Source organism: Fundulus heteroclitus, chromosome 21 (genome assembly GCF_011125445.2).
Source record: "Fundulus heteroclitus isolate FHET01 chromosome 21, MU-UCD_Fhet_4.1, whole genome shotgun sequence".
NCBI classification, from domain to species: domain Eukaryota; kingdom Metazoa; phylum Chordata; class Actinopteri; order Cyprinodontiformes; family Fundulidae; genus Fundulus; species Fundulus heteroclitus.
The window spans coordinates 41866541-41887633 of NC_046381.1; the positions used below are offsets into that span (position 1 = coordinate 41866541).

Genomic DNA, 21093 nt, shown 5'->3' on the forward strand with positions numbered 1-21093 from the left:
AAACTGGTCTATCAGAAGCATTTAGAACCACGGTGTTATTGATACCTGTGCTGGTGACATACATGAGGACATTTCAAATAGAAACATTTCCATGTTCCATTTAAATCTTAAATAAAAGTCTGCTCAGCATTTTATTGGGGTTTTCTACCAACACACTACTCTTCCTATTGATCACCAGAGTGACGTATATAGATGTCCACCTCCCCCTCAGACCCACCGGGGGGTGGAGTGGTATTGATGAGGATGCACAGTTAAATGGACAGACAGATGATTCTCTATGCAGCAAGAGAAACAAATAGTATATTTTTATATTTATCATTATCATAATATTAAGAGAGAAAGGCAGAGTGAAGCTGGGAGACCAAGAAGTGTCTTTTTACCAGGACTTCTTAGCTGAGGTGGTGAGACAGAGACAAGCATCAGCAGGAGTGATGTGGGTTAAAGAATTTGTTCCTGTATCCTGCAGTGATGAAGGTTTTACCACCAAATGGAAACCCAGTCTCTCACTACAGTGAAAGGGGTAAATTATTTTATCAAGGCCATCTCTACCATGCAGTGACAGTGATCAGCTCACTTTAATGGGCGGGTAAACATTCACTATAATGTTAGAGAGAGCTGTTTCCTGAAAATGAAGAATTAATCGTTATATTTATTGCTATTTTTTCAGTTAATATGAGATTATTGGGAAAAAATTGTTTTGTCTGTGATGTATTTAAATAAATACCAATTATATAACTCCTCTGACAGAGAATCAAGATAAGAGCTCATAAAGTCAGGACTAGTCACAAATGTTCTTGACCTCTATAAGCTATATCTTATTTAGTTTATGATAGGTTATGGTTTTCTGTTTCTTTAAATGTGTGGTGTTAGCTTGTTTGGAAACCCAAGTTTTAGGCTGTTTTTTTGCTTGGGATGGGTTCTGTTATCTTTTGTCCAACCAGTTTATGTGATGTATAACAGACCCAGAGAGTCGTGAGATACAGCAGCAGCTCTACCAAGTGACTGATGAGTGTTAGAGGGGTCTGACAATAAATTTAATTTTTCTGAGGTTTTGGGGGCATTTTATGGTCTGATGTGCACTGATGAGTACCAAAGCACCCTTTCAAGGGTGGTCAGCTTTGCTGCTTTGCTCTAAAACGGTCGGATCAGAAAACAGTTTATCTTTCTAGGTAATTCATATTCTCCAATCACAGCAAACCATCAAGCAAACACACAAGAGTTTATGGGGACTTTACTGAAGATAGTTTAGTGTGAGGGGAATTCAAGTCTACCTGTCCAGGGTGTACCCCGCCTCTCGCCCATTCAATGCTGGAGATAGGCACTAGCACCCCTCAGGACCCCAACAGGGACAAGCGTGATGGAAAATGGATTGAATTCAAGTCATGGTTGTCAAATAAACTGATTAAAAAATGTCTGCACCAACACGGAAGGTTGCAGCCACAATGGTGTCGTTACCCATAAGTTTATTTAATTTCTAAATGCTCGTTAATGTAAGAAAAGCGAGTTTGTGTTTGGCAGACAGCTACATAATGTAACTGTGTTACAGGTATGCTGGCAGCTAGTTCTCTTTCTCTGCTTCAGTACTGCGGTGAATTACTGGGTCCCAGCAGCATATTCCTGTTTCACGGTGCGCCGTAGTGAGCTCCCCCACCATGCTGTGGTCTATGTTGCTTTGTATTTCGGTCTCACTTTATCGAATTATGCCACCAGTTTAAAGCCTTTGGATTTAGATTAATATTCTTTTAAATTAAATTCTTTGGAAAAGCTACATATGCAGTAATAGCAACTACATGAAATGGTTTATATGGTGATGTCATGGCACCATTAAGTTCTGTATTTGCACTCATTGTGCTTCCATGAAGAGAAAGCAAAGCTGAGGTTCTATTCTGACCCAGCTTCTTGTCCGCTGTTTGTGGTGGACTTTCATGAACATCTCCAGCTTCAGGAGGACAGCCCCACCCTGTTGGTAGTGAACTGTTTCACTGATGAAGAAATGTCTTCACAGATGGAGGAAGAGGAGCATAGTTGGTGAGGAGGAGCAGCGGTCCTGCTGTGCTTTGTGTCAGAAGGTCCTGATGGATCCGGTCTCTACCAGCTGTGGACACTGGTTCTGCAGACAGTGCATCACGTCATACTGGGTCCAGTCTGCTCCATCAGGACCCTCCTCCTGCCCCCAGTGTGGAGAAAGACCCAGAACCGGAGATGGACTGCTGGCAGCCAATCAGAGCAGCTGTGCTCCAGGTGAGACTGAACATCTCCAATCAGAACTTCCTTCTATCGTCTCTGTTGAACCAATTCCACGTCTTTAGTTGGGATTTGGAAATTCAACAACCTATTGGGTTTGCTTTGAAGTGGTTCTGTTTTCAGCCCTTTGTGCTAAATGCATTAAAACTGAACATCTCCTTAAAGGCATACTATGCAACATTTTTCAGTTAACTAATGTGTTCCATACAGTTTTGGATGATTAAATGAGTCATTTCAGGTCGAACAAAGGTTTTCTCGGCCGCCCTGGTGGTCTGTGGGGGAAAAACCATACTTGCAGCAATGGCGTACCGCGAACGAGCTATTTTTAGAAACGTAACGTCACGATGACGTCACATCACGTGGTACGCAGTAGGGCAAACTCCCAAACCCGCCGCTGTTTTGCTGTGGAAGAGACGTGCGTTAACCTAGGTTGTACTCGTTTAAAAGACTGCTTTTTCCAAAATCTAAGACCATGGTTTATAAACATTGTTGCTATGGAACGTGCAACAGCGACTCGAGGTACGCTGATCGGCCGCATATGAAGGATGTTTTCTTCATTACTTTCCCGAAATTCAAGAGTGCCAAGGAGAAATGTGTGCGCTTGGTACAACGGTGTGGTCGGGCTACATATATAGTATAATATACAACAGTTCAACCCGGAAAAAGTTACCAAATTCAAGTACATATGTAGCAAGAATTTTGTCGGAGGAAAGGGCACAACCGAAGAACATCCTGACCCAATTCCAGCGACATCAAGTAGTGAACAGGTAAGAGTATTTTGGTGGCCGACATGTTAATAATGAAGCACCTGCTACCATGATAGCATATAGGCTATCATGGTAGCAGGCGCTAACATGATACCCTGCTACCAGGATAGCCTACTCAAAAACATTTCAAATGAGACAAACATTAAACATATACCGATCCCTGGACGGTGATTACAAACAAAAAAAACAGCCGACGACGCCATGATCGCTGCGCAGGAAAAAAAAACAAAGCTTACCGTTCGATCAACTCGGCCCGTTTTCCGGTCTTTTTAAGCCCTCGACACTCAAGCCATCATTTGAGCTGAAGGTAGGTGTGTTCTTCGATAGTGCGACCAGTAAACCGTGCGCCTGGGACATCGTCTTGGGAATGTTTAATGGCTGCAAAGTCGGTCATATCGCTGGTTCTGTTGCGCGTGTAATAACTGGCTGCTACGGGCGTTCTGTACCTGTCTGCCCTACCTAAGCCCCAAAAGGGGCGTTGCTCTTGAGGCGGTGACGTCACGTGCGCAGTACCCCATTGCAAGAGCCCTCGGCCCGCACCCACAGGCTCAGAAGTCTCGTGCAAGACTGCGAGAGTCGGTCTTGCTTTACGCCGAGAACTCCATGTGTTTTTGCCCTGCCATTCACTATATGCATGCACGAAAGCAACAACAAAGAACCGCGTGTTAACGTCAAATAAACATGCAATTATTATTATTTTTTATTTTATTATTATTATTTTTTTATTTTTTTGAATGTTGGCGAGGCGGTAGCGTGAGTTTGGCGAGGCGGCCGCCTCGCCAAACTCACGCTACCGCCTCGCCAAGATAGCACTGCAGGAAACCCTGATGTTCATACTTTCACTGTGTTAGTCATTGTTTGTACTGCCATTTTTTCGACTTTTCATTGCGTTCACCTGTCTGCTAAGCTCAAAACAACCGCGCCTGGCTTGACGGAGAAACCAGAACAGCTGAGCATCTTTATGACAGTGCACTTTTACTTTCGCCCTCTGGGGGGAGCCTCGCTGGAAAATCAACCCCGGTTGCATAGCACACCTTTAAAGCTGCTGCTCATTTTGATGCATAAAAACAAAAAGGTGGAGAAAACAACCTGCTGCACTGCTGCTTTACAGAAAGAGGGAAGGAAAGTCTGAGAGACAGAAACCTTTATTTACTCTGAAGATAGATCCCAGAGTTCAGAAGATATATTTGTAGAAACATGCAATATTTATATATGCTGTTTACTTCTAAGGGTCAAATCAGTCCCATATCATTTCTAATCTGTAATCATTCTTTAATAACATCCAATCCAGTCTCTGAGGGAGAAAAGCATCTGAAATGTGAACACTACCTGATCCAATGAGCTGTTTCTCTGTCAGATTAGAGCATTTCCTCCAAATTTCCTTCATTAAGGCTGAAAATGCTGCCAGGAAACATTTTCTGTCTCCCTGCCTCTTCTGTAGCTGCTGTGTTTGTGGGAGAAGGTCAGATAGAAACAGTGAAATGAGGACAATGGTGACATGATGCTAAAGAGTTCATGTTGCTGAAAGCTGCTGCATGTTTCTGTCAGCATTTCTTCCTCTGATCTGCTTTGTGAATCAGATCCTGACAGTGAACAGATACTGGCCACAAAGCAGAGACAGAACTCTGCTGTCTGACCATCTAACAAGGTTCTGGTTCTAAGGACGGATCCATTTGTTTAGCATCACATCACGTGAACTAGAAACGTTCAATTTCTGAAGAAATTGAAGAAGGCGCCCGCCTGGTGGTGCGTATAACTGTCAAAGGCAAAGCTTCTGAGTTCCTTGGTTGTAGGCTTTTATTGCTTGGGGATTTTAAATCAAATCTTCTGAGTGAAAAGGATTTGTCTTCATCAAAAGCAGCCGACAGGAGAAGGTTCGCATCGAAGCAGCATGGAAAATTGGTGTTATTAAAACATGATTAAATACTTCAAAGTAGCATGAAAAAATGAAATATGTGAATAAACATGTTAAAGGCATGAATAAATGGTGAGCTGTATTGATTTAAATAGAAAAATGTTTTTTTAAAGCCAAAGGGAAAATAAATATTGGGTGAAAATGTAATGCACTGAATTTGCCGTACCGGGTGACGATCCTGTAACCTCTTACCTGGCAGCCAAACACCTAGCCCACTATACCAAAAACCAGCGCCATGCTCAACTGCGAATTATGGAGAGGTCAATTGTGTTGAAGAGGTTGAAAATTAAATATGTAAACAACATTTTTAAAGGCATCAAAAATGGTGAAGTGTACTGATTTAAATTCAAAAATACTTATTTAAACCAGGGCTTTGAACCGGTTCAAGGAACGAAAACGAAAACCGGGAACTTTTTGTATTTTACAGGGAACAGAAACGAAACCGGAAACGTTATTATTTTTTATGTTCTGGAACTGGAACACTTATTTAAAAATAATGGTAACCGGTTAATACGGGTTTTATTTCGTTCCTCAAAGTTTTCGTTGCCTAATTAACTAAAAAAAAAAAGTAATTATTTTCCTGCGCACGTTTAACCTGACTCCGCCAGCTGTATGTCGCTCCGCCTAGCCCCACTCACATACATCTGGGACATCGCCCATAGAAAGTAATTTCTCCAACCAATTTTATGGTCTGGCCAATCAGGACGCAGGGCTGGAGTTTCATAGATGTGACGTAGTGAAGATGCGACCATGACGTGAGACTGTTTTGATAGCAATGGCGGCTCGTCGAGGAAGCAAGCGTTAACATTGATGCTGCTATTTCTTCCGTGTTGTCTAATCTACCTAATATTGTTTCATTAAAAGAACATCAGAGGACGGCTCTGAAGGCTTTTGTTGGTGGAAATGATGTTTTCGCCCTTCTCCCGACTGGATTTGGCAAGTTTTGTTTTCCGGGGCGCGTCTGCAGAGGACATCTTGTAGGTTAGCGGTTAGCGCAAACCATGTTAGAAGGCCTTTAGTCCTCAACACGGTCGGCCCGGGATCGACATCCGACCTGCGGCGCTTTGCCACCTGTCTTCCCCCCTCTTCCTGTCGGCTCACTGTTATAATTCCGTTTCTGTTCGGAACGAACCGATTGGGAAAAAAAATCGGTTCAAAGCCCTGATTTAAACCCAAAGGAAAATTAAATGTTGGGTAAAAATGTAAAACTCTGAAATTGCCACACCAGGTATTGATCCCACAACTGCTTGATTGGCAGCCAAACACCTAACCCACTGTACCAAAGAGCAGTGCCATGCACAGCTCTGAATTATGGAGAGATCAAATGTGTTGCAGAAGTGGTTTTTGGTTAATTTTTTCACCAGGAAATGTGATGAAGATTTGTCTTCATCAAAAGCAGCCGATAGGAGAAGGTCTGCATCCAAGCAGCATGGAAAATTGGTGTTATTAAAACATGATTAAATACTTCAATGTAGCATGAAAAAATGAAATATGTGAATAAAAATGTTAAAGGCATTATAAACTACTAAAGGAAGTACAAACTCTGTGAAGCAGAAGTTGGTGAGACCTTCCTAGAGCTACTTCCGGTTAGCAACATGCTAAGCGTTAGCCGCTAACATGGTTGTGTCCAGTATGACCGGGTGATGGTACTCTGTTAGTTTGGTCCAAATCCTGTACTGGGAAGTTCCTCAAAAAGGGTGCCAATACTTAATGTCACCAAAGCTCACCAAAGGCCATGTGTCAGATCGGCCTCCTTTAGCAACTAAGCCTCACCAAAAAAAAACAGCCGACAGGAGAAGGTCTGCATCCAAGCAGCATGGAAAATTGGTGTTATTAAAACATGATTAAATACTTCAATGTAGCATGAAAAAATTAAATATGTGAATAAAAATTTAAAAGTCATTACAAACTACTAAAGGAAGTACAAACTCTGTGAAGCAGAAGTTGGTGAGACCTTCCTAGAGCTACTTCCGGTTAGCAACATGCTAACTGTTAGCCGCTAACATGGTTGTATCCAGTATGACCGGGTGATGGTACTCTGTTAGTTTGGTCCAAATCCTGTACTGGGAAGTGCCTCAAAAAGGGTGCCAATACTTAATGTCACCAAAGCTCACCAAAGGCCATGTGTCAGATCGGCCTCCTTTAGCAACTAAGCCTCACCAAAAAAAAACAGCCGACAGGAGAAGGTCTGCATCCAAGCAGCATGGAAAATTGGTGTTATTAAAACATGATTAAATACTTCAATGTAGCATGAAAAAATTAAATATGTGAATAAAAATTTAAAAGTCATTACAAACTACTAAAGGAAGTACAAACTCTGTGAAGCAGAAGTTGGTGAGACCTTCCTAGAGCTACTTCCGGTTAGCAACATGCTAACTGTTAGCCGCTAACATGGTTGTATCCAGTATGACCGGGTGATGGTACTCTGTTAGTTTGGTCCAAATCCTGTACTGGGAAGTGCCTCAAAAAGGGTGCCAATACTTAATGTCACCAAAGCTCACCAAAGGCCATGTGTCAGATCGGCCTCCTTTAGCAACTAAGCCTCACCAAAAAAAAACAGCCGACAGGAGAAGGTCTGCATCCAAGCAGCATGGAAAATTGGTGTTATTAAAACATGATTAAATACTTCAATGTAGCATGAAAAAATTAAATATGTGAATAAAAATTTAAAAGTCATTACAAACTACTAAAGGAAGTACAAACTCTGTGAAGCAGAAGTTGGTGAGACCTTCCTAGAGCTACTTCCGGTTAGCAACATGCTAACTGTTAGCCGCTAACATGGTTGTATCCAGTATGACCGGGTGATGGTACTCTGTTAGTTTGGTCCAAATCCTGTACTGGGAAGTGCCTCAAAAAGGGTGCCAATACTTAATGTCACCAAAGCTCACCAAAGGTCATGGCTCAGATCGGCCTCCTTTAGCAACTAAGCCTCACCAAATCTGGGCCCAGAACTCAACATTTGACCAGAATGGTGTGTAGCATCATTTCCCACAGGTGGGTGGTGCTGTATTGGCGGGGGGGGGGGGGGGGGGGGGGGGGGGGGGGTCATGTCTGTGCATCATGCCAGGTCCAGTTGGAGTCCAAGGGCAAATAGGAAAGCATGTGAAATCCAAAATGGGACACAAAAGTGACTCATGGCTGATAATCTCTGGAAAATTTTAAATTGTTAAGAGGAAGTGACTGTGCGAAATTCAGATTCCTACATTCATCACAGCCAATGCAGTGGGTGTCAAAAGGTGCTCCCAATGGAGGATGTCCATGACCTCATTACATTACAAAGTTTTCAATTATTAGGATAGCCAGCGAAATGCTCGTGGCAGGATTTGACAGGAAAAAGAAGGAGGTTATGTATTAATATAAAATACATTAATAAACAATACATAAAATACTTTAATGTTTTCTTAAAACGTCTGAATACAAACTGTCACAAAACATGTTAAATAAAGTCCTTTATGTAAAAAAAAGAAAAATAATTTTGGGGGCCCCCAGCAGGTTGTGAACCTAAAACCTTTGGAGTGCCAGCCTAACACCTAGCCTACTGTACCAAACACCACTGCCAGGCCCAGCTTTGCATTATGGAGAGCTCAACTGTGTTGAAGAAGTGGTTCTTGGCTAATTATGTCGCCACTGTAACTTTAAATGGCGTGAACTACAACTAGCACACTTTGCGGCGTTGAGACGCCGCAAAGTGTGCGGCGGTTCGGCTACGGTTCGGGCTGTATTAATGGTGACGGAAGAAAAATAAACTATAAAAAAATAAAGAAACCCTTATTAGGTGAAGATCAATAGGCCCTGCGCTGCATGCAGGCGCCCAACTAAGAGACCTTCTAATGATAACACCTCCTGATGTTCCAGATGTTTCTGTTCCAACTTCATCACTAAATCAGGTTTTTCCTTCAGTTGTCTTTTCTTCTCTGTTCCAGCAGATGTTGGTCTGCAGGAGGTTCTAGAGGAACATAAGATCAGTCTGAGGAGGAGATGTGAATGTGTGACTGAAGGAAGTGATGAACCAGGAAGTAGAACCCTCCTCAACAGGATCTACACTGATCTCTACATCACAGAGGGACAGAGTGAAGAGGTTAATACCCAACATGAGGTGAAGCAGCAGGAGAGAGTTTCCAAGATCCAGAACCTCCATGACTCTCCAATCAGGTGTCACGACATCTTTAAAGCCTTACCTGACCAACATGGACCTATCAGAGTGGTTCTGACCAACGGCGTCGCTGGTGCTGGAAAAACCTTCTCAGTGCAGAAGTTCACTCTGGACTGGGCCGAGGGCTTGGAGAACCAAGATGTCCGTGTGGTGGTTCTGCTGTCGTTCAGGGAGCTGAACCTGATCAGAGGTGAGCAGCACAGTCTTCTCACGCTGCTCCATGTTTTCCATCCAACCCTCCAGAAGCTCCCAGCAGAGCAGCTGGCTGCCCACAAACATCTCTTCATCTTTGACGGCCTGGATGAAAGCAGACTTTCTCTGGACTTCAACCACAGTCGGCTTGTTTCTGACGTCACACAGAAGTCATCAGTCGACGTTCTGCTGACAAACCTCATCAAGGGAAACCTGCTTCCCTCAGCTCTCGTCTGGATTACCTCCAGACCTGCAGCGGCCAAACAGATCCCTCCTTCATGTGTTGCCAGGGTAACAGAGGTACGAGGCTTCATCGACGCCCAGAAGGATGAATACTTCAGGAGGAGGTTCAGTGATGAAGAGCTGTCCAGCAGAATCATCTCCCACATCAAGACCTCCAGGAGCCTCCACATCATGTGTGGAATCCCAGTCTTCTGCTGGATCACTGCTACGGTTCTGGAGAACATGTTGACCACAGAGCAGAGAGGAGAGCTGCCCAAGACCATGACTGACATGTACTCTCACTTCCTGCTGGTCCAGATCAGAAAGAAGAAAAACAAGTACCATGAAGGACATGGGAGGAGTCCAAAGGGGCTGGTGGAGGCCAACAGGGAAGTTCTGCTGAAGCTGGGTAGGCTGGCGTTAGAACATCTAGAGAAAGGAAACATCATGTTCTACCAAGAAGACCTGCAGCAGTGTGGTCTGGATGTCACAGAGGCCTCGGTGTACTCAGGAGTTTGTACAGAGATCTTCAAGAGAGAGAGTGTGATGTTCCAGAAAGCAGTCTACTGCTTTGTTCATCTGAGCATTCAGGAGTTTCTGGCTGCAGTCTACATGTTCCACTGCTTCACCAGCAGGAACACAGAGAGGGTGGAGAACTTCCTGGGACAAAAATACAGTAAAACATCTCTGGAGGACTTCCTGAAGAGAATCATGCAGAAATCCCTCCTCGGTGAAAATGGCCACCTGGACCTGTTTGCTCGCTTCCTTCATGGCCTCTCTGTGGAGTCCAACCAGAGACTCTTAGGAGGCCTGCTGGGTCAGACAGAGAACAGTCCAGGAACCATCCAGAGAGTCATCAACAACCTGAAGGAGATGAACACTGGTGATATCTCTCCAGACAGAAGCATCAACATCTTCCACTGTCTGATGGAGATGAAGGACCTCTCAGTTTATCAGGAGATCCAACAGTTCCTGAAATCAGAGAATAGATCAGAGGGGCTCTCTATGATCCAGTGTTCAGCTCTGGCCTACATGCTGCAGATGTCAGAGGAGGTTCTGGATGAGTTGGACCTGGAGAAGTACAACACATCACCAGCAGGACGACTGAGACTGATTCCAGCTATGAGGAACTGCAGAAAGGCTCGGTGAGTCCAGATGTCTTCATTAAGTGATGCTGATTCAGCACTATTGTCATCCTGTTTATTGTTCATTATTCAAGTTGGTTCTGGATGTTTTTGGCCCTTTAACTTCTTCTTTCATACTTTGGACTGTTTCAACCATTGAGATTTCTAAATCTTCAGCTCATTCAGGTCAGCTCTGCTCCAGCTTTTGGTATTTAGAGATTTTTATCTTTTAGAAAGATACAATCATCCAGAGACACATTTTAAATAGCCCAATGAGCTCTTCACTCATTGGGCTGTTATCCCATAATTCACCTTTTTAGAAAATCACTCTTTAAGTCTGGGCTATTGAACTGATGGTGTGTGGGCCACTGCCAGTCCGTGTGTGATGGTAATCTGGTCCGTAAATGACTTCTTTGTAAAAAAATACATAAATAATTGAACATCAGAAACATTGTGTGAAAAACACCGCAGATGAGCGGCATGATTGAACAGCCTTGGTTTGTATGCTGTTCAGTAACTAACCTCTAAGTAATCTCCAGCCTCTCCAGCACCCCTAGACCAAGAAACCAGGAAAAAGACCAATCGAGATCAAGAAAAATTGTGAACAAATGAACAGTGTCCTGGATTTTGTTAAGAGAACAATAAATTCATGGTGTGAATAAATTACATAAATAATATAATAAATAAGTTAATAGTTTAAAATTATTCAAAGTAAATCCACGCTAAAAATAGTTAAAAAGGTTTTGTGTTTGATATTTAATCAGAGTGAGACATCCCATCTTTGTCAAATTTGTATGTGAATTACATTAGGGAGTGATTGCTTGTACCTTTCATTATCTTTGATGTAGTTTCTCCGGGAAAAGCAGCGTTTCAGTCCATAAGATAGAAAAACAGCTAATGTTCAAGCTAAATGTGTTCTACAGGCTTGCGCTTTGAGAAACATTCATCTTTGTGACTATTACTTCGTTCACAAAGCAGGTCAAGATGTTTTGAAACTATTTTTGGTAAAGAATAGAAAAATATGTCACCACTCTCTTTGTGTTGAAGCTAAGCTAGCTGAGTATGGAATGTACTGGTGATATTTAGACATGGGTATTGGTCAGTAATTAGCAGGGCTCTCAACTCTCACATATTAACCGTGTGACACATGCATTTCACTGACTTCATATGCAACACATGGTCATACCTCTCAACTTTTAGTAATAGTAATAGTAATAGTAATATCATCTTTATTGTCATTGAAACATACATTACAACAAAATTTGTTCTCTGCTTTTAACCTATCACCCTTGGGGAGCAGTGGGCTGCCATGTAAGGCGCCCGGGGAGCAATCTGGGGTTAAGGGTCTTGCTCAGGGACCCAGAGTGCAGGCACTGGGGATCGAACCGGGGACTTGCATCCTTTTCTGAGTGCAAGCACACTGCTCTAACGCTCCATTCTTGACCTCTTCCTCTTCACTTCGTCCCTCAGAAGTCAGTTATAAGAAAACAGTGTTTAGCCTTCTCTTTTAGGCAGAAGACAGTTAGACTTCTATGACACTTTTATGACAAAAGGAAAGTAGTTGCTCTAAAAGTAAACCTTTGAAAAGTTGATGTTGTGTGGGCTCCTTGATGTCTCTAACATCAGTGTTGACGTGGGACCTTAAAGTCAGTTTCTGACACTGACAGCTGCAGACCTGAGTGTAAGACTAGAGAATAATTTTAACTTTAATGCTCAGTTAAAATCTGTGTTCTAGTCAAGCTTTTTCAAACTGAGACAGCTCATTTAATATTTTTATCTATGCTTTAATTACAACTTGCTTAGATTGCTGCACTGCGCTTTACTCTGGACTTAATAAAACTCCAGTGGCTTGACTGCAGCTGATCTAAAATGCTGCTGCTCTTCTCTGAACTGCTACCGGAAAATGAGAGCACATTTCTCCAGTTAGCAGTAAGTCATTGGTAAATGGTTCACATTGGGATTGATTTTAAAATTATTTTATTTGTTTTTAAATGTTTTCATGGCCTTGCTTTCCAGTACGTCAGATCTGCTTCATATGCACGCTCCCTCTTGTTTGCTCAGGTCTGCAGATTAGTTTTTAAAAGCCATTCAAAAAACGAAGATTGCTTATAGGTAACCACATCTTCTCTGTTGTTGCACAAAACTCTGGATTCAAAAATGTTTACATATCAGGATGGCCATTTCACTTTGTGGGTTTAATTTTCTCTTAAAACACAGTTTGAAATTTTAGTGTTTGAGGTTTTTATTATTTGTTTTTGTGGATCTGCCTTTTATTTTACATTCTGCTGGCATTAACTTTGTATTCTGTTTTGAATTACTAGGTTTTTAGATTGTATAAATAATGCTGAGTTAAGAATATCATTTTTAAAAAGGGGAAATATGGTTGCTTTGCTCAACACTATAAAACAATATTTTTTCCCCTGATTTTTACAAGGAAATATTGTGGTTGATTATAAAAGGCAAAATCTGAATGATCAGATTCATATCCAGGCAATGAAAATATCCCCAATTACCATTAATCTATGAGTTTGTTTAACAGTGTAGATATATTACCTCATTGGTGAATCAGGCTGAGTTTCATCAAGCCTATACGGTCTGACCTTTTTCCCTCAGGTTCAACACTTAAAGCACACAGGGGTTCATGGTGCGTCTTTACCCATGATCCAGCTGCTCATGTTTTCCCTCTTTTCAGCTCCATGCACTTCTAGCCTGTTACAGTTTATAAGCTTAACCATTGTCATCACCTTTCACAGTGACAGGTTTCTCATCTCAGTCTCCGGCGTAACCAGACAAAACTCCTATAGGTCTAGAGGGCTCTCTGAACATGTTTTCTTTGTGGTGGCGCAGATTGAATGATTACTTTCAGCTTTGCTTTTAGCCCACTAATAGTCTTAAAAGGGGTCCTATAGGAAATGTAGCACTTCTTATGCATCACTACCCCAGAATTGATGAGTATAAGCGCAGCTTCTCAAACTCTGCGATCACTGGCTCCTGTGATCACAAGTGACTGTAGAAAAAACACTTTTTTTGGTAACGTCTGGTATCAGCATAATTTATACTTAATTACACCTGTTTGAGGCAATAAGGGCGGATTTTACCCCCATTGACCCAGGCCACGTGGGGCAAACCCAGCCTGATGTTGTATGTCTTCTCAGTAGGCACACTGCCAGAAAAGAAGAAAGAGCATCTTCACCTTTTAAAATCGCTTCCATGGCAACGAGATAAGGTTCCCACCGGGGCGGTCATAGACATAATATAAAGAGTAGACCCCGCATCGACAGCTTTCGCTTGTGGGCGCTGACGAGATTTAGGGGGGTTGTCGACAGCCATGTTCAGTGTAATGTGAATTAATTTTAATCAACTATAACTTGCTGAATTTTGAACAAATTTTTAAGGATGTATTTTGCAAAACACAGCCACACATAAATGTTAATCAGCCGGTGCATGGCAGCCTCGCTTCTGTCAGTCTCGCCCAGGGCAGCAGTAGATACTTACATAACACCACCGTCAGGGTGTGAATGTGTGTGTGAATGGGTGAATGACTGACTGTAGTGTGAAGCGCTTTCGAGGTTGTCAAGACTAGTTAAAAGCGCTATACAAGTACAAGCCATTTACATTTACCATTTAATATATAATCAATTACATTATAATTATGTAGATGTGATGATGATTATTATTTTACTCAATGTTTATAATAGAAGAACAATAAAAATAAACTAAATGTTTTTGAACTTGATATCCATCCATCCATCCATTTTCCAAACCGCTTAATCCCTCATGGGGTCGCGGGGGTTGCTGGTGCCTATCTCCAGCGTTCACTGGGCGAGAGGCGGGGTACACCCTGGACAGGTCGCCAGTCTGTCGCAGGGCAACTGAACTTGATAATTATTGCATATTAACAAGCTAGAACTGGCTATAAAATGGTTGTAACAAAAATATTCTCCTCCAGCAATAAATCAAACTAAAATACACATAGTAAATTTAAATAGGGGTCCCACACTGTAGATAGCAGTCAGGTAGAGTATACTCCAGGTATTATACCACTAAAGAAGTAAAGTGCTAAACTAAGTCACCCACTGGTAAACTCCTGCAGCAGAGAGCATGCTCTGAATTAGCGCTGCTTTATTGATGCAGTTGTAGTGACACACTGTGTTATATTGGAAGTAACGTAACGCCGTTATCTGTTACATTAAGTTATGACTCTCTTTTACTAAATTAAAAATTGACCCTCCTATTTTCTTTGATAAATTACAAGTAATTTTACCCAGTCTGGTCACTTCCAGTAAAAGTAAGAGGGGTCATTTTTATGTATAGTTAAAAATGATTTGTAAGTGAGATGAAGCCAAAACCACCAATTCAATTCAATTTTATTTATATAGCGCCAAATCATGAAACATGTCATCTCAAGGCACTTTATAAAGTCAAGTTCAATCATATTATACAGATTGGGTCAGATTATACAGATTGGTCAGAAATGTCCTATATAAGGAAACCAGTTGATTGCATCAAAGTACCGACAAGCAGCATTCACTCCTGGGGAACCGTAGAGCCACAGGGAGAGTCGTCTGCATTGTACATGGCTTTGCTGCAATCCCTCATACTGAGCAAGCATGAAGCGACAGTGGGAAGAAAAACTCCCCATTAATGGGAAGGAAAACCTCCGGCAGAACCGGGCTCAGTATGAACGGTCATCTGCCTCGACCGACTGGGGTTACAGAAGACAGAGCAGAGACACAACAAGAGAGACAAAAAAGCACAGAAGCACACATTGTTCCAGTAATCTGTTCTACATTAGATGGTAGTAGCGGGTGAGCCGTCTTCTCTGGATGATGTCACAGTTAACAGAACGCCAGACCAGGTGTACCTACTATGAAGAAAAAAAGAGAGAGCAAAAAGTTAAAAGCTGAAGGAGAGGAGAGGAGCCTGATAGCTGAAGGATCTGCCTCCCATTCTACTTTTAGAGACTCTAGGAACCACCAGCAGACCTGCAGTCTGAGAGCGAAGTGCTCTGTTAGGAATATACGGGGTAATCAGAGCTCTGATATATGATGGAGCTTGATTATTAAGGGCTTTATAGGTTAGAAGGAGAATTTTAAATTCTATTCTTGATTTAACAGGAGGCCAATGAAGGGAAGCTAAAATTGGAGAAATATGATCCCTCTTGTTGATTTTCATCCGAACTCTTGCCGCAGCATTTTGGATCAGCTGAAGACTTCGAACTGCATTTTGTGGACTTCCTGATAGTAAAGAATTACAATAGTCCAGCCTTGAAGTAACAAATGCATGGACTAGTTTTTCAGCATCACCCCTGGACAGAATGTTTCTAATTTTGGCGATATTCCTGAGGTGAAAAAAGGAAACTCTGGAAACCTGTTTAATATGGGATTTAAATGACATGTCTTGGTCGAAAACAACACCAAGATTTTTAACTTTATTACCAGAGGCCAAGTTAATGCCATCCAGATTAAGTGATTGATTAAGAACTTTATTTTTTGAAGACTCTGGCCCAAAGATTACAACTTCTGTCTTGTCAGAATTTAAATGCAGGAAATGTAAAGTCATCCAGCTTTTGATGTCATCAAGTCATGACTGCAGTCGAAGTAACTGATTGGATTCATCAGGATTTATGGATAAATATAGCTGAGTGTCATCAGCATAACAGTGGAAATTAATCCCATGCTGTCTGATAATTTTGCCAATCGGAAGCATATATATAGTAAATAGAATTGGTCCAAGGACTGAACCCTGTGGTACTCCACAGGTGACCCTAGAGTTTGAGGAAGATTTATTATTAAGATGAACAAACTGGAATCTGTCCGACAGATAAGATTTAAACCAGCCTAATGCTTTTCCCTTAATCCCTACAGTATGCTCAAGTCTTTGTAGGAGAATATTGTGATCAACTGTATCAAATGCAGCACTGAGATCTAACAGGACAAGTATAGACACAAGTCCATTATCTGAGGCCATGAGAATGTCATTAGTGACCTTCACCAGAGCTGTTTCAGTGCTATGCTGAGCTCTAAAGCCTGACTGAAACTCCTCAAGTAGGTCATTACTTTGTAAATGTTCACATAGTTGATTAGCAACTACTTTCTCAAGAATTTTAGATAAGAAAAGAAGATTAGATATAGGTCTGTAATTTACTAACTCATCTTGATCAAGACATGGTATGTGGTACATATCCATTTACCAAGGATAGATTAATCATGTCTAAAATAGGACCACTGATCAGAGGGAATACCTCCTTAAACAACTTGGTTGGGATTGGGTCTAACATACAGGTAGAAGGTTTAGATGAAGCTAAAATTTTAGATAGCTCAGAAAGCTCTACCGCTTTTAAACAGTTCAGACACTGCGCAGGTTCTAAAGATTCCTCCAATGCTGTCTCACTTACTGAGGACAAGGTAATTATGTTTGGGAGGATGCTTATTTTTTTGTTTTTAATGGAATCAATTTTATTTATGAAGAATCCCATAAAATCATTAATGCTAAGAGCTAAGGGAATGGATGGATCAACAGAGCTATGACTCTGTGTAAGTTTGGCAACTGTACTGAAGAGAAATCTAGGATTATTCTTATTCTCCTCAATTAATGATGAAAAATATGCTGCTCTATCTTTGCGAAGGGTCTTGTTATACAACAATAGACTGTCCCTCCAGATTAGGTAGGATTCCTCTTGGTGTGTAGAGCGCCATTTTCTCTCCAATTTCCTATCATTGTGCTTCAAGGAACGCAGCTCTGAATTAAACCAAGGAGCCAGCTTCCTGTGAATAATCACCTTCTTTTTCAAGGGAGCTACATTGTCTAATGCAGAACGCAATGACGAAGTCATACCATTTACAAAGACATCTATTTGTGAATTGGAAGAAACAACATTGCTGCTATCTGCAGGGTATTTCTGCAATACTGACGATATTAAGAGGGGGACAGACTTTTTAAAGTTTGATGCAGCATTGTCCGATAAAGATCTACTATAATGGAAGGTCTAAAGTATGGAGCCAAGAGTGCGTCGGTTTATGCACATTTTGAGCAAAACCAATTGAATATAGGATAGTTTTAAAAGCTACACTAAGGTTATCTCTGTCCCATAGTGTATATTATAACTAGTGTTGAGGAAAATATTTCAGTTCTATTAATCAGACATTTGTATGGAAAAGAAATAAGGTACTTCTGGCCTCTAAACAGGGTCTCATCTTTCAGGACAAAGAAAAGCACGCAGTTACAGGATGTTTTGGAAGCTGGTTTATGGCTTTTAGGCCATTTGGCTGGACCCCTTTGAGTAATAAATTAGCCGTACTGCATGAGCACCTTAAGAGTTGATGACAGCTTGAAGCCATGGATTCTGCCCCCACAGATCTACAGCCTAATCAGGAGGGGGTTTTTGGTGTGATAAAAGAATGTCTTTGTGAACCTTTGATTAGACAAAAACTGCAATGCCTAAGAGAAGGAAGTGGGTAACAACTAGATTGTAAGTTTCTGTCTCCTTTGGAAATTCCAAATGAATTAAAGGAGAAGTCCGGTCAAAATTAGAATTATAACTGCTGAAAGTACTTTAAGTATAAAATTATTATATACTGTTCAATAAATGATAAGCTTTTTTAATTAAGAGTAATTTTCATTTGAAGGCCTTTTTACGGGGGCTGCCATCTTGGTGAAGAACACCTCCCAGGTTGTGACGTCAGGTCGCGGGATCGACTGTAGAGCAAGTCCCAATGCACTATCTGTCCCTTGTAAATAAATATCCGTTTTCATGCCAAACTGATTTTTTAACCCCTTAAACAAAGATAGACATGGTTTTAAGCATTTAAATTTAAACTAGAAACGTTCAACTTCTGAAGAAGTTGAAGAAGGCGCCCGCCTGGTGATGTGCGTAACCGTCAAAGGCAAAGCTTCCGAGTTCCTTGGTCGTAGGCTTTTATTACTTGGGGATTTTAAATGAAATCTTCCAAGTGTGAAAAGGATTTGTCTTCGTCAAAACCAGCCGACAGGAGAAGGTCTGCATCCAAGCAGCATGGAAAATTGGTGTTATTAAAAAATGATTAAATACTTCAATGTAGCATGAAAAAATGAAATATGTGAATAAAAATGTTAAAGGTATTACAAACTACTAAAGGAAGTACAAACTCTGTAAAGCAGAAGTTGGTGAGACCGTCCTAGAGCTACTTCCTGTTAGCAACATGCTAAGCGTTAGCCGCTAACATGGTTGTGTCCAGTATCACCGGTTGATGACCCTTCTGGACCATCACCAAAGAAAGCAAGGGACTCGATTGCTCCCCAGGCGTCGCACAGTGGCAGCCCACTGCTCCCCAAGGGGATGGGTTAAGATGCAGAAGTGAATTTCTCCATTGTGAGATCAATAAAGTTCAATTATTATTATTATTATTATTATTGTGCTCTGGCTGATCTTTTTGGAAGCGCATATACAACTCCAGTAGCAGTGTCCAGAACCACAGATACCAAGGCATTGGATGAGGTGGTGCGTTACAAAGGGGTACAACCACTGCCACTCTCAACAAATCCACTCAACTGGTGGAGAGAGCATGAGGGGGAATACCCTTTGTTGTCATGCCAAGCTAAAAGGTACCTTTGCATCCCAGGCAGTAGTGTGCCTGCTGAAAGGATCTTTTCCACAGTAGGTGACATAGTCACAGCCCAGAGAAGTGCATTGAAGCCTGAGCATGTGGATCAGCTGCTTTTTCTAAACAAGAATCTCCACGTGCCTACTTAGTCTGTAACCAGAAATGAAGAACTGTACTGTTACAGTACAATTCTTTATTTCTGGCTACAGTACTATAGTTCAGTTTAAGATATGTTTAAAAATTAGAGGTTAATCACTACATATTGAAAAGCTAAGAATGTTTACAAGCACTAAACTTATTCAGTGTAATTCAGTTGAATACAACCCTATGATTTGTGTTTAAATCTGCACACATATGCACAGATGTTATTGAAATGCATTTTTATTTATATTAGACTTTCAAGAGATAAGCTATGACTAATTTTATTTTACATGCACTTTATTTTTTATTGTTTATTAAGAACAGTTTTAAGCACATTGCATTAACAAGTTTGTTTCTTTGCTCAGAAATGTGATGTTACAGAAGTTTGTATGAAAATAAATATTTTAAAAATGTCAACATTATATAAAATCATTTGTGTCTTCACAACTTTAAATCAATATCGAATCGAATCGCAACAGCAATAATCGAAACGAATTGTGAGGTTCCTAACAATACCCAACCCTAGTGCCAATACTTAATGTCACCAAAGCTCACCAAAGGCCATGTGTCAGATCAGCCTCCTTTAGCAACTAAGCCTCACCAGAGAGTAGGGAGTAGCAAGATGGCGGCCAAATCCTATAGGATTCTGTGAGAGTAGGGAGTAGAAAGATGGCGGCCAGGGACTTCAGTTTTTCGGCAAAATCCGCACTCCAGTGTATAATCGAAATCAGTGAGACAGAACCAAGCAAACGGATTAACAAACGATCGAGCGCACACCTGGCGTTTAGCCTGGAAGGAGAGAAGGTTGCGCACACGAGCAAACAGAGCCGAGCGCGAGGGTAGTGTTTGAGCACAGTTTGAAAGTTGAGCGTGCATGTGATGTTTAAACGCTGAATACCTGTCTCGCTGCGCGCTCAGATTGGTTCCGACGCGCTCAATTCAGAAGACTTCATATGCTACTATGCTATACTGCAGTCTCCCCCCCTCCCAACCACCATATTATAAAGACCGCGGGGCGCCTGGCTTTTATTCCCCCCAAGACCAAGTGTTGTTTGTTTATTTCAAATACCTCTATGTTTTAAAGCAGCGCAATAATAACTTACCTGAAGAATGACTGTCGTCGGGACCACCTCTTGCTCTGCGTAATCTTGTAACGTCTTTAGTCGGACTCGGAGCAAAAGCAGTCCGGCTGTGAGCTACAGTGCGCATGCGCTTGCGACCGTTTCGAAACGCAACATTTTTTTAGTAAAGTTTATGCAGTATTTGTAGGTTTATGTGTTTAAACGCTTAATACCTGTCTCGCTGCGCGCTCAATGTGTGTGTGTGTGTGTGTTCGCGCTCCGCGCAGCACGGATTTGCCGACACACACACACACACACACACACACACACACACACACACACACACACAGCGGAGGAGAGATCGCTGAAGTGACTTAAGTTATATATTTGCCCCCTAGTAAATAGGGCAGGTGGTAATTATTCTATAAATATTAAAATATAAAAGCTTTCAGCACATGCTGGGGCGGAGGGATATCACATCACATGTGGTATCCCTCCGCCCCTCTGGTCGGTAAAGTCCCTGCAAATTCTAATGTAAAAATTTAAAATTTAAAAATAACTTACCTAAAATCCTTGCTCTCATGTCATGTTCAAAACATTCTTCTTCGAAATGGTCACTGCATATGACGTGTTTTCTCTCTGGCCAGCTCTCTTCAAGATGGCAATCCAGCTACGAGCCCGGTTAGCTCATG

General features: G+C 41.6%; 1 protein-coding gene across 1 annotated transcript in view; it reads left to right on the plus strand.

The window, feature by feature from the left end:
- The first annotated feature begins 1985 nt into the window (after positions 1-1985).
- The window catches only part of LOC118556959 (NACHT, LRR and PYD domains-containing protein 12-like), a 45335-nt gene continuing 26227 nt past the window's right edge, over positions 1986-21093 (plus strand). The window contains exons 1-2 of the mRNA XM_036125727.1: positions 1986-2241; positions 8853-10638. Of these exons, the coding sequence (XP_035981620.1) occupies positions 1986-2241; positions 8853-10638 (2042 nt within the window). The remainder of the gene's footprint in view (positions 2242-8852; positions 10639-21093) is intronic.